Genomic DNA, 13428 nt, shown 5'->3' with positions numbered 1-13428 from the left:
CAATAAAGCGAGACTCTGTCTCCAAAAAAAAAAAAAGGATTTATAATTATTCTCTTCATCTTCATCCAAGGGCATAGCATGAGAGAAAGAAATATATGGAGTGTAAAGGATTTAGCTTTTTTAATCAAAGAATTTTATACTAATAAGGATGTTGACAGATGAAATTCTCCTTTTTGTATCTACATGGCCCTTAAAACACGCTTAAGGCTTGAAGGGTAGTTAGTGGAATTATGTACAGAATTGTGTTAACACTATTTGGTTTGAAGGTGAAACATACTTTAGGGGGAATTAAACCATTTTATATACCTGAATGGATCCATTGTCTACAAATTGCCCTTTTAACAGAAGACATTGAATTTTTTTTTCATAGGAGTTCAAATTTCAGAGTAATTTTGATGGAAACGAATGCATGCTGTTTAGGTCAAATGTCTGTAAAAGTGTGCACTAAAATATTACAGAAAATCTTCCTGGAGTAATTTTCTTATTCCAAATGCTTAGTTGTAAATAAGACACACCTTTTACTCTGCTTTTTTTCCTCCAGGCTGCATTGCGTCAGATTACTGATAAAGCTCGTGAATTTGGAGCTGGTCCTTTGTTTAATCAGATTCTTCCTCTACTGATGTCTCCTACACTTGAGGATCAAGAACGTCATTTACTTGTGAAAGTGATTGATAGAATACTGTACAAACTTGATGACTTAGTTCGACCGTATGTGCACAAGGTATTCTAATTTTTTAATATATAAAGGAATTCATGGTTTTTTTTTAAGACAGCTTAAGCCTGTGTATTTATGAAATTTAAAAATTCTAAAAAAGTAGTAGTTAATGCTGTTCATTCACAGTAGATAGGGAATGTTTATTCCCTTGCAAGACACTCACAGTTAATCAATGTTAAATTTACGTATACTCAAAGACCTTTTTCTTTGCACAAGCGTATGTTACACATATGCAAATATAGGTATATGTGTGTAACTTTGTCATCTTTACCATATGAGTTTATATTCATATTTTTTCATTTACTTTTACTGATACTAGATTAGGAAGAGAACATGTATGATTCTATGTCATGCCACTTAGTGTTAAGAACCATCTTTGCTCTGATGGTAATTGTGCAAAATGTCAATAAAAAATTGAATATTTGTTAGTCTACGTTGCTAACAGTTCTCTTAAATTTACATCTACATCTGGGGTTTGAAATTGTGTAATTAAAATTTTTAAACAGTTTGTCCCTTGATTAACAAAATCCTGATAATTAGAAATTTCCTATATGTGTTTAATTCTGTTCCATGAATTTTGTGTCAGAAATTGTTGAGAAAATATAGCCTTTCTCTTTTTTTTTTTTTTTTTCAGATCCTTGTGGTAATTGAACCGCTGTTGATTGATGAAGATTACTATGCTAGAGTGGAAGGCCGAGAGATTATTTCTAATTTGGCAAAGGTATTTACATTAAATTTCTAGAGAAGAAAGTTTATATCTGTTGAAGGAATTATTTGATTGTAGAAGGAAATGGTTGAGGATTAATGTTACCAACTCCATGACTGTTCTTTTTTCTTTTCTTTTTAGGCTGCTGGTCTGGCTACTATGATCTCTACCATGAGACCTGATATAGATAACATGGATGAATATGTCCGTAACACAACAGCTAGAGCTTTTGCTGTTGTAGCCTCTGCCTTGGGCATTCCTTCTTTATTGCCCTTCCTAAAAGCTGTGTGCAAAAGCAAGAAGTCCTGGCAAGCGAGACACACTGGTATTAAGATTGTACAGCAGATAGCTATTCTTATGGGCTGTGCCATCTTGCCACATCTGAGAAGTTTAGTTGAAATTATTGAACATGGTAAGTTGTAATATAACTTTATATGTATACATACATATACACATCAACTTTTTGTTTGTTTGTTTTTAAAGAGACAAGGTCTTGCAGTGTTGCCCAGGCTGGACTGGAACTCCTGGCCTCAAATGATCCTCTTTAGTAGCTGGAAATACAACCATGTCACCAGACCTGGCCTGTTTATATTTAGTAGGACAGCTGTCCTGAAATGGGGCTACTGATTTGAAGAGATAAATGGATGAACTGTATAAACACTATGTCTTATGATGGGTTTTGTGATATTATCTGTTGACAGTCTTTGTTTCATATTGACTTTTGCCTGATTTTTTGTGATGTGAACAGTTTGGTTAAATCGTTAGATACATTAGTAGAATTTGGATGATATTGTGGAAATTAGGTGATGTTGGTGCATAGTTAAAACCTGTTTGGTTTTGTAGGTCTTGTAGATGAGCAGCAGAAAGTTCGGACCATTAGTGCTTTGGCCATTGCTGCCTTAGCTGAAGCAGCAACTCCTTATGGTATTGAATCTTTTGATTCTGTGTTAAAGCCTCTGTGGAAGGGTATCCGTCAACACAGAGGAAAGGTAAGTCTACCAATTACATTTTGTTTTTCTTTTTATTTCTACTCATCAAATAAAGTTAAGGCAATAATGCAAATCTAAATGACTAAAAGTACATATATTTTTTTATTTCAAAATAGGGTTTGGCTGCTTTCTTAAAGGCTATTGGATATCTTATTCCTCTCATGGATGCAGAATATGCCAACTACTATACGAGAGAAGTGATGTTAATCCTTATTCGAGAATTCCAATCTCCTGATGAAGAAATGAAGAAAATTGTGCTGAAGGTAATTGGTCTAGATTTGTTAATTTAAATTGGATTTGTTTCATGGTTTAGGAGAATTTTAAAGTATTTTTTTTAAAAACTTTATGTTATACCAGTGAAATATAGTAGAATCAAAAATACTTGATTTATTTTTAGATTTTATTGTTTTTTTAAATGAAGTGATTATCAATGGGTATTCTCTTGATTTAGGTCAGTTGATTTATTGTTATCATTTTTTAACTTTTCAGGTGGTAAAACAATGTTGTGGGACAGATGGTGTAGAAGCAAACTATATTAAAACAGAGATTCTTCCTCCTTTTTTTAAACACTTCTGGCAGCACAGAATGGCTTTGGATAGAAGAAATTACCGACAGGTAAGCTTTTATTATAAAAGACTATTTTCAGAAATACTTTTGACTCATTGTGTAGCCAATTTGAATACATGTTACATATTATTTTACATATTTTTTGCCTTTTTTATCTAACAGTTCATATGTGCTTGATTGTGAAAGGATTATAAAAGATCTGTTTTAGTCAGCCAACTAACTTTTTTTTTTTTTAATTAAAGAGATAGGCTCTTGCCTAAAGTGCAGTGGCATGATCATAGCTTACTCTGCCTCATGAGTAGCTGGGGAAAAATAAAAAATTTTTTTTGTAGAGATGAGGTCTCACTATGTTGCCTAGAGTAGTATTGAACTTCTGGTCTCAAGTAATCCTGCCCTAGCCTCCCCAAATTCTGGGATTACAGGCATGAGCCACCACACCCGGCCTTCCATTTTGTTTTTTTTCATTCAAGCTTAAATACTTAACTGAATTGATGTTTTTGCTGAGTAAATTCAATTATTAATCTGGCTGCGTAAAACGTGGATACAATGTTACTTTGAATCACCTTCATTTAGACTCATTTCAATTTTTTGGTCACCTTTTTCAGTGTTTAATAAATAGGAGTTAACCGTTCTTCCATGCTTATTAGCTAAATAAATAGTATATTTAGAATATTTGGTTTTCATGATGTTGCTTTATTTCCTTGGACAAACAATAGACTACATAGGCTTTTTTCCTCTTCTTTTTAGTTAGTTGATACTACTGTGGAGTTGGCAAACAAAGTAGGTGCAGCAGAAATTATATCCAGAATTGTGGATGATCTGAAAGATGAAGCTGAACAGTACAGGAAAATGGTGATGGAGACAATTGAGAAAATTATGGGCAACTTGGGAGCAGCAGATATTGACCATAAACTTGAAGAACAACTGATTGATGGTATTCTTTATGCTTTCCAAGAACAGACTACAGAGGTAATGATAACTAATTATTAGGTACAGTTGCTACTGACTTTCATATCTATAGAAAAACATATTATTTTTCAAGCAAATTTTCCTAAATAATTGAATTTGAAGTAATTTTTAAAAGGCTTGTGTTCTTAGTTGGTTACCAAGAAATATTCTTTTATCCCAGGTTTTTAGATTTGATATAAAAAACAAAAAAACAAAGACCTAGATGTTTGAGTGTTTTGAAAGGGCCGAATATTAGTATATTTCAGCTGTTCAGTTACAAAGAAGCTAAATGAATGTGGTTTTTTATTTAACTTAGCTTTTCTTTTTTAGGACTCAGTTATGTTGAATGGCTTTGGCACAGTGGTTAATGCTCTTGGCAAACGAGTCAAACCATATTTGCCTCAGATCTGTGGTACAGTTTTGTGGCGTTTAAATAACAAATCAGCGAAAGTTAGGCAGCAGGCAGCTGATTTGATTTCTCGAACTGCTGTTGTCATGAAGACTTGTCAAGAGGTAAACATTTTCTCCAGATTCTTATTTCTTCAGCAAATAGTTTAATGTAAATAGTAACATTTTAACATCATCTTTTTTTATTATAGGAAAAATTGATGGGGCACTTGGGTGTTGTATTGTATGAGTATTTGGGTGAAGAGTATCCTGAAGTATTGGGCAGCATTCTTGGAGCACTGAAGGCCATTGTAAATGTAATAGGTATGGAATTTGCTGGTCATATAAGATTTTTTGTTTTATTGTGTTTAACTTACTTTGGTTTTTTTGAAAGTAAAATGTAGAATAATATTTAGGAGTTGGGAGCTTTTTGTTATTCTTTTTTAAGCATTGCAAGATCGTAGTTAAGTCAAGGGGTGTCACAATAGTCTTGATTCCCAAAACTCATTTGTATTTTACTTCAAAGAGAAAAAGGCAAGTTTGGGACATACAAGAAAGATGGGCGTTGTCACAATTCAAAAAGCTTTTTAGTCACAGAATAAGTACCTTAGTAGAAATAGTGTCAGCTGAGATACATTCTGCCATCTTCTGCAGGGGGTAAAAAGACAGCCCTGATGTTTTAATTCAGTTGTAGAACAAAAAATATGCATATTCAACCTTGAATTAATAAGTGATTATGACAAGTTTTTTGCTTGCTGTCAAAGTATATAGCCAGAGAGAAAAGTGAATTGATCGTTACTATCTTGTTTTTATTTATATACCCAAGTCTTTAAAAACTGTCCATTCAGTTTTCTTAACCCAAAATGAAAACATAGTTACGTTTTACAAATTATCTTGGGTATGTAGAGCAAAGCTTTTATTCTTTTAGGGCAGTAGGATACAGCAAACAAATGGTTTCTTGTATCCTTCATTGTAATTGAACTTTTGCCAAAAATAACTCTTTCCAGGGTTCAGAGGGTCTGAAATAACCTAGCAGGAAGTCAAAATAGCTAGCTGTGATAGCCACTGTTTTTCTCATTTTAATAAAGGGTTTTTTATGCATTATAGATCTTTGAACTATTGTATTTACATATAATCTCCAGTTCAGCCCAGTCCTCTATGCTTGAAGATAGCTACTTTGCAAAAATAGTTACTTGGCCACTTGTAGGGCTTTGGTTTGCAGGGAGTGTAAACCATATTGTTTGTCAAGGAAACATGGGAAAAGCAATGGAGAGAGAATCAGAGCAAGCAGTTCTAGTTAGAGCAAGAGCCCCTGCCAGCTGCCTCCTTTTTTCTCTCTTCATAGGTGTAAATACCATCCAAGTATGCCCTGCATTGCAGGGAGACTGGAGATCTGTTTGTTTTGCAGTTAAAGGGTAAGGGGGCCCTTTCTGGAAAATTTTGCTTTAATTTACATGTTTACCTCTGGCTTATATTGTTGTGTATGGCCGGAACATAAGCTGTCCCCATATTTAAATGTCAGTGCACAAATACATTTCAGAACCAAATGAAACTTTTTTCTGTTACTGAATATCCATCATTTAAATCACTTCACTGATTTCTTTCATTTCTGTGCATAATTAGAAATTGTTAAAAAATTAAAAACAATTCTGAGTCTAGTCAGAATCTGGGGCTTTCTTTTTCCATAGGCAGCTGTAAGTTTATATTTATGTGTAGTCATGTATATGACATTGCTGTGTAAAAGGAAAACAAACAAAGGTCACAGTTCAAACATTGACAGTTTGTTGAATTCTATTAAATAGGTATGCATAAGATGACCCCACCAATTAAAGATCTGCTGCCTAGACTCACCCCCATCTTAAAGAATAGGCATGAAAAAGTACAAGAGAATTGTATTGATCTTGTTGGACGTATCGCTGACAGGTAAGCAGATTACCTAAACATTTTTATAAGCAGTATCAGTTTTCAAATTTAGCCACTTTGGATTATGTTAGCAAAATTTGCTTAATGTTACTAATGTGTTTGTGGTCAGGCTATCCAGTATTAAAACTCTGTTAGGTTTCTGTTTGGGTAGTAATGGGAGGCGTGGCAGTTTAGTTTTAACATTAAACCAACTTTTCTGAAGAGTATTAACTTTTTTAATGCTCAGGATGAGTTAATTGTATTTTGAGAATTGAATTTATAAATTTACTTTTTAAACTTAATGTCACAAAAGTTAAATTGTTTTAAATTAGGGGAGCTGAATATGTATCTGCAAGAGAATGGATGAGGATTTGCTTTGAGCTTTTAGAGCTCTTAAAAGCTCACAAAAAAGCTATTCGTAGAGCTACAGTCAACACATTTGGTTATATTGCAAAGGCCATTGGGTGAGTATTCTTTATTTCCATTTTAAAAAATTACTTGATAAGAAACTCGTGTTGAAAAATGCTTCAAAATCTCGTGGCATAGTATGGGTAATGTAGTTGAGAAAGCACTCCATTTGACCACTGACTTTCTGATTTTGGGAACATTTTCTTAAATTTTTTTTTTTTTTTTTTTTTTGAGACAGAGTCTCGCTTTCCTGCCCAGGCTAGAGTGAGTGCCGTGGCGTCAGCCTCGCTCACAGCAACCTCCAACTCCTGGGCTCAAGCAATCCTGCTGCCTCAGCCTCCCGAGTAGCTGGGACTACAGGCATGTGCCACCATGCCCGGCTAATTTTTATATATATATATTAGTTGGCCAATTAATTTCTTTCTATTTATAGTAGAGACGGGGTCTTGCTCTTGCTCAGGCTGGTTTCGAACTCCTGACCTCGAGCAATCCGCCCGCCTCGGCCTCCCAAAGTGCTAGGATTACAATTTTCTTAAATTTTTAAATGAATTAAAATTGATGGGTTTGAATTTTCCTTTAAGAATTTAGATATTTTCAGGGAAGGACACAATATCATTTTCAGAACAATTTCTGATTTTGGGGGGAGGGTAGGAGGTGAGCAGAATCTTGCTCTGTTTCCTGGGGTAGAGTGCCATGGCATCAGCCTAGCTCACAGTAACCTTAAACTTCTGAGCTCAAGCCATCCTCCAGCTTCGGCCTCCCAGAGTGCTAGGATTGCAGGTGTGAGCTACTGCGCCCAGCTAATTTCAGATTTTTGTTGGTCTTTTTTCAGGTATTGCTTAAAATGTTAAGGCAAGTTGTTAATCTCATATCATTCAAGTCTCATGTTAATGCTTTATGTTTTTCAGATGTTATTCTAGCTGAGTGCAGGGGCTCATGCCTGTGATCCCAGCACTTTGGGAGGCTGAGGAATTGGGAGACTAGCCTGGGGAACATAGCAAGACCCTGTCCTATAAATATGTATATTTTTTTAAATTAGCTAGGCGTGGTGGCACATGCCTGTAGTGTAGTCTAGCTACTGGGGAGGCTGAGATGAGAGCATCCCTTGAGCCCAGGACAAGGCTGCAGTGAGTAGAAGGCTATGATCATGCCACTGCACATCAGCCTGGGTGACAGAGTAAGACCCTGTCTCACAAAAAAAAAAAAAAAAAAAAAAGGTACTCTGTTAATCCACAGACTTAACCATAATGATAGCTGCTTTATGAGATAATTTATAGTTATTTGCCTTCATTCTGTCAGAACTAAACTAGGAAAAACAGTAACAGGAAATGAGACATTGCATGCACAAGTGGCTTTTTTTTTTTTTTTTTTTTTGAGACAGAGTCTCGCTTTGTTGTCCAGGCTAGAGTGAGTGCCGGGGCGTCAGCCTAGCTCACAGCAACCTCAAACTCCTGGGCTCCAGTGATCCTTCTGCCTCAGCCTCCCGAGTAGCTGGGACTACAGGCATGCGCCACCATGCCCGGCTAATTTTTTTTTTTATATATATATATATCAGTTGGCCAATTAATTTCTTTCTATTTATAGTAGAGACGGGGTCTCGCTCTTGCTCAGGCTGGTTTTGAACTCCTGACCTTGAGCAATCCGCCCGCCTCGGCCTCCCAAGAGCTAGGATTACAGGCGTGAGCCACAGCGCCCAGCCCACAGTGGCTTATTAAGAAAATATTTTCAAGAGACATATAAGGTAGAATTAATCAGACCTCCCCCCCCCCAACACATCATTCTTCTCTTTCTTTGGTAGCAATAATATTTATTTCAGTGGTGATGGAGTGAAGAAATTTGCAATGAATAGATGTTGAGCAAACTTTTTAGCCCCATGTTCCTCTAAGCTTATAGCAAAGATAAGTGCTTAAGGAATGGACAAGTAGATGTAGTAAAAGTGTGTAGGAGTGAAGATAAGAAAAGGAAAATAGCTTTTGTATGTTTCAGCATAGGAGACCACAGTTTGGATACTCCTCTCACTGTAAGGTTGCCTAGTTCTAGTGCCCATTTTGATATCTCAAAGAAGTACTAACATTTTATTGAAGAGACTGAAAATTACATTTCAAAATGAATTTATTCAGATTAGCTTTTTAAAAAATTGACTTTTTATAATTTATATGAAATTCTTAAGTGGAAACAACAGTGTCAGTGACTTGAAAGTATTATATTTTATCATAAAATTACTAACGTCCCTTATAAAATTCCATTCTTCTACATTTTTTCTGTACCTCCAAAAACATTTTGATTTGTTATTTAACAGTTTGTTGACATATGTGATTTTTTTTTTCCAGCCCTCATGATGTATTGGCTACACTTTTAAACAACCTCAAAGTTCAGGAAAGGCAGAACAGAGTTTGTACCACTGTAGCAATAGCTATTGTTGCAGAAACATGTTCACCTTTCACAGTACTCCCTGCCTTAATGAATGAATACAGAGTTCCTGAACTGAATGTTCAAAATGGAGTGTTGAAATCACTTTCATTCTTGTTTGAATATATTGGTGAAATGGGAAAGGACTACATTTATGCTGTAACACCTTTACTTGAAGATGCTTTGATGGATAGGTAAGTGACTTAAACTAAATACAAGAAAATAATTATAATTCTTCCTTCATTTTAGAACTTACTGGAATAATTAATAGATGACCTGTTTGTTGTGATGTAGTTAAAGATGAAATACTTGCCTGGAAACTTAGGACACTGTAAAATATGGTATCTTAAAATAGTCTGAATGCTATAATGGTTCCCAAAGTTTTCTTTCAAGTACCCTCCCAATCATCTTTCGTATCTATTAGACTAAATAATAAGAAAAGCAGTGATTGATCAACTTGTATTTATTAATTTTTTTCTTTTGGCATAGTTGGCAGGATCAGCTTTTGTTTTAAAAATTAATGTGATTAGAGGAAATGATGAACTTGAGCTAATTAGCATGGCGAAAGACCTGATCTTTTTAGCTTTTTATTAAAGGTGAAGCATAGGTTTCTCCATTAAATTACTGAACACAGCCTGCCAGGGCTATACTATTCCCATTGCAGGTTCCCAGTGGTTCAGGTGGTGGCCACCAATACAGTACTGCTCCAGTCATTTCACATATTCCTGATACTTTTTACCATCTAGACTGATAGATAGCCTTACACACAAAATTAACAACAAATGGAAAGGAAAGTGCAAGGTCCAAGTAGTAAGGGAAAGAACTATTTTTACTGGATTTTTATTTTTCAGGAGAGATAAATTACTCAAGTTAGAGTCCATTCAATTACTTTTATGTACAGATTAAAGTTACTCATTTATGACCTTCTAAAAGGGAGACTTACCGGATTCAACATTACCACCAGAAGGTGTATAAGCAAGACTTGAAGACACAATAAGAATTGTACTCTGTAACAGCTTGGCCACCTGGGGCCCAGCAGAGTAGGGTAAATCACCTTCGCTCCATAGTCCTCAGTGAGAAGTACCTGAGCATCATAGTATAGTCAATAATGTATGTGACCTGCAGTTAAAAATTATGTCCCATGTTGAGGTAGTAACTCCATCGAAAATTACTAAATGAACCAATGCTTTAATTGGAAAATTTATTAATGGAGAATACTGCTCACTGTTATGCTAAATAAATTAGACATTATTACAGTAAATAAGAAAAATAAAGATGTTAGTAAGTACCAGTCTTTTTTTCTTATATTTTTGAGATGTTCAGACCATCTTTGGGGTGAAGCGTGGGAACTCACTGCTCATGCTCAGTTGAATAATTGTGGAATGAGTAACTCACCGATTTGTCATAAACATAACTTCAGTTAACGTGGGAGATGATAGTTATTTCTGTAGGTTTGAAAAAATTGCTGATCTGTTCCTCTCCCTAAATAGAGTTCTTGAATAAAACTTAAAATTTACATGAGAAGCAATCTAATTTTAGTTTAGTTATCTATTATATATATGTATCTGAATTACTGTCAAAGATTTTAAGTGTATAGAGTTTCAAATGAAATATTACTGTTAATCATTCGTATGAATCACATGTCTGTCTCCTTTTTAGTAGAATACTAAAACCGAGGTTGCATAGAACTCTCTTGCTCATATTCCTTGTAAAAGTTGATTAGAAAATATGGCTTAATTTTTGAGTCATAGTGAGTGTCATTATGTCATAGTCTTTGTGTCATTAAGTCATCAAAAATTCTCAACTGGAATCATTAGTTGTATTAAAAGATCTATGGTGGATTCATTAAGTGTTAGGATGACTGTGCATCCACTCAGTGCACTGAATAGTAATTTAGCTTCCAGTGGTCAAGTGAATATTTCCTGTAACATTAAGGCTGTATCTTAATAAAGCATTCTTTTCTCCTCCATTCCAGGGACCTTGTACACAGACAGACAGCTAGTGCGGTGGTACAGCACATGTCACTTGGGGTTTATGGATTTGGTTGTGAAGATTCACTGAATCACTTGTTGAACTATGTGTGGCCCAATGTGTTTGAGACATCGCCTCATGTAATTCAGGCAGTTATGGGAGCCCTGGAGGGCCTGAGAGTTGCTATTGGACCATGTAGAATGTTGCAGTATTGTTTACAGGTAGGTTAAAGATTTTTATGATTACTCAGTAAGAGAAGTCATTTAGTTTATTGAATTAATATAAGTCACCTTTTCCTAATTATCAATAGTATATTGTGCCATATAGGAGAAGAGTTGTGTGGTGAGGGGGAAATTAGATTTTGTCTGTGCTCATTACAGTTTTGTGCAATTGCCAAGTTCCCCCTTGCCCCCAAGGGAAATGTTTTGAACTTTTATGTTATGGTTAGTTTATGTTCTTAACAATTGAAATAATGTAACCTTTCGATTATTCTAGGGTTTGTTTCACCCAGCCCGGAAAGTCAGAGATGTGTACTGGAAAATTTACAACTCCATCTACATTGGTTCCCAGGACGCTCTCATAGCACATTACCCAAGAATCTACAATGATGATAAGAACACCTATATTCGTTATGAACTTGACTATATCTTATAATTTTATTGTTTATTTTGTGTTTAATGCACAGCTATTTCACACCTTAAACTTGCTTCGATTTGGTGATGTAAACTTTTAAACATTGCAGATCAGTATAGAACTGGTCATAGAGGAAGAGCTAGAAATCCAGTAGCATGATTTTTAAATAACCTGTCTTTGTTTTTGATGTTAAACAGTAAATGCCAGTAGTGACCAAGAACACAGTGATTACACACACTATACTGGAGGGATTTCATTTTTAATTCATCTTTATGAAGATTTAGAAATCATTCCTTGTGTTTAAAGGGAATGTTTAATTGAGAAATAAACATTTGTGTACAAAATGATAATTTGTGTGTGTTTTTTGAACATGACTTGTAAAATGCGGAACTTTGATAAAGTATTGGTTTGTGTGGAATAAGTGGCTTAATTTCATTTTCTGTCACCTGGTTTATAGAAAGTAGCAGAATACAAACTATATAAAGTGATGGCATCTTTGTCAAAAATTCCATTGTTCTGTTGATGACGGTGAGAAGAATAGCTTTGGGGGTGTTCCCCTCAAACTAGCACAACCATTCCTTCACCATAGAAAAATAGCACTTTTGCTGAACTGTCTTGAATAATATTATTTTGTACTTACATAGCGCCTTTCATCTCTTGATTTCTCAAAATGCTTTATGAACATGTTTCAAGGAAGTGATTTAAGTCAGGTCCAACTCTTGAAAGGTCTGCTGTGTTTAGAAAGTGGAGAAGATAACTTCAGTACTGCTTTCTGCCTGTTGGGAGTGAGGCTGCCTAAGTAATAGTAATAGAAAAAGACAATCTTGGGAGTTTTTCCCATGTCATAAACCACTGCTCAGCAATGTATTCAGTAAATATGTGATGAGCACCTACTGTATGCTGGCCACTGTGCTATTCGCTGCTGAGATGCAGGGAATACAAAGGTGCATATGACCTGCCCATTACCCTAATATGCAGTATAACAGAGAAGGGGGAGACATGTCTCGTTATGGATTCCTTATATGCCGTGATAATACATAGTGGCAGTAGCTGAAATGTCCAGGCTTGGATAGCTTTGTTTTTAGTAATTAGATAAGGAGATCTAAGTGTCCAGCATAAACTGAAATGCCATTTACTTCTAGAGGAACTAAGCATTAAAGCAACACTGTACTATTTTTTGGCAAATGTTTTAAGAATATTTTCAGCCCTATAAAATTTTATAGCCCAAATTTCCCATAGTATTTTTACTGTTTTGTCTCCCTGTGTTAGTACTTCAGTGCACTCACTGTAAAGGGAAACGAAAGTTCTGCAAGCAGTATTAGCATATGGTGACTCTTACTGTAAAACTGTTATTTGGGAATTAGGTTTGTGCCTTCTGTTAACATTGAGGGGGCTCCTACTTTGGAATCTTAGATGAGAAAGTGCTTGTAATTGTATGACTTTTAACAAATTGATATTGTGCATTAACTGATTTTCCAAGTAGAATTTGTAAGTCATTATTTGCATGACGTAACTTTCTAAAAACATGTCACTGTGGTAAAAAACACAAATTCCAAACCCACCTTTCTTAAAGTTTTCTAGCAGTACCTCATATGCAGCATTAAATCTTGCTGTTCTCTGTAATTGATATCAAATGACCTTCAGTAATTACTAATAAGAATTAAATACAATTAGATTTCAAAGCGGAAATTTAATTATATTTTCAATTCAAGTACTTACATAGCTTCAGTTTGCTTAGCTCCTGGCTATTTATGGAAAATGTGCTTTTTAGTGGCAGTATAGAGCAAAGGAGA

The 13428-nt window shown here is 35.1% G+C and overlaps 1 protein-coding gene across 2 annotated transcripts in view; it reads left to right on the top strand.

Annotated features, from left to right (window-relative positions):
• Positions 1-11985, top strand: part of SF3B1 (splicing factor 3b subunit 1) — a 40833-nt gene extending 28848 nt beyond the window's left edge. Inside the window, exons 12-25 of one of the 2 annotated variants that reach the window (XM_012776978.2) lie at positions 542-721; positions 1350-1436; positions 1563-1833; positions 2265-2410; positions 2527-2673; positions 2900-3025; positions 3725-3946; positions 4256-4438; positions 4525-4636; positions 6115-6235; positions 6547-6678; positions 8953-9225; positions 11007-11223; positions 11498-11985. In XM_012776978.2, coding sequence (XP_012632432.1) covers positions 542-721; positions 1350-1436; positions 1563-1833; positions 2265-2410; positions 2527-2673; positions 2900-3025; positions 3725-3946; positions 4256-4438; positions 4525-4636; positions 6115-6235; positions 6547-6678; positions 8953-9225; positions 11007-11223; positions 11498-11656 — 2376 coding nt within the window. In that variant the 3' untranslated portion in view covers positions 11657-11985. Of the gene's footprint in view, positions 1-541; positions 722-1349; positions 1437-1562; positions 1834-2264; positions 2411-2526; positions 2674-2899; positions 3026-3724; positions 3947-4255; positions 4439-4524; positions 4637-5657; positions 5728-6114; positions 6236-6546; positions 6679-8952; positions 9226-11006; positions 11224-11497 lie in introns of those variants that run through there. The other variant, XR_001157139.2, reaches the window with a different exon arrangement.
• The last annotated feature ends 1443 nt before the right edge of the window (positions 11986-13428 follow it).

The sequence above is a fragment of the Microcebus murinus genome, chromosome 8 (assembly GCF_040939455.1).
Source record: "Microcebus murinus isolate Inina chromosome 8, M.murinus_Inina_mat1.0, whole genome shotgun sequence".
In the NCBI taxonomy this organism is placed as follows: Eukaryota; Metazoa; Chordata; class Mammalia; order Primates; family Cheirogaleidae; genus Microcebus; species Microcebus murinus.
This window is presented reverse-complemented; position numbering and strand designations above follow the sequence as displayed.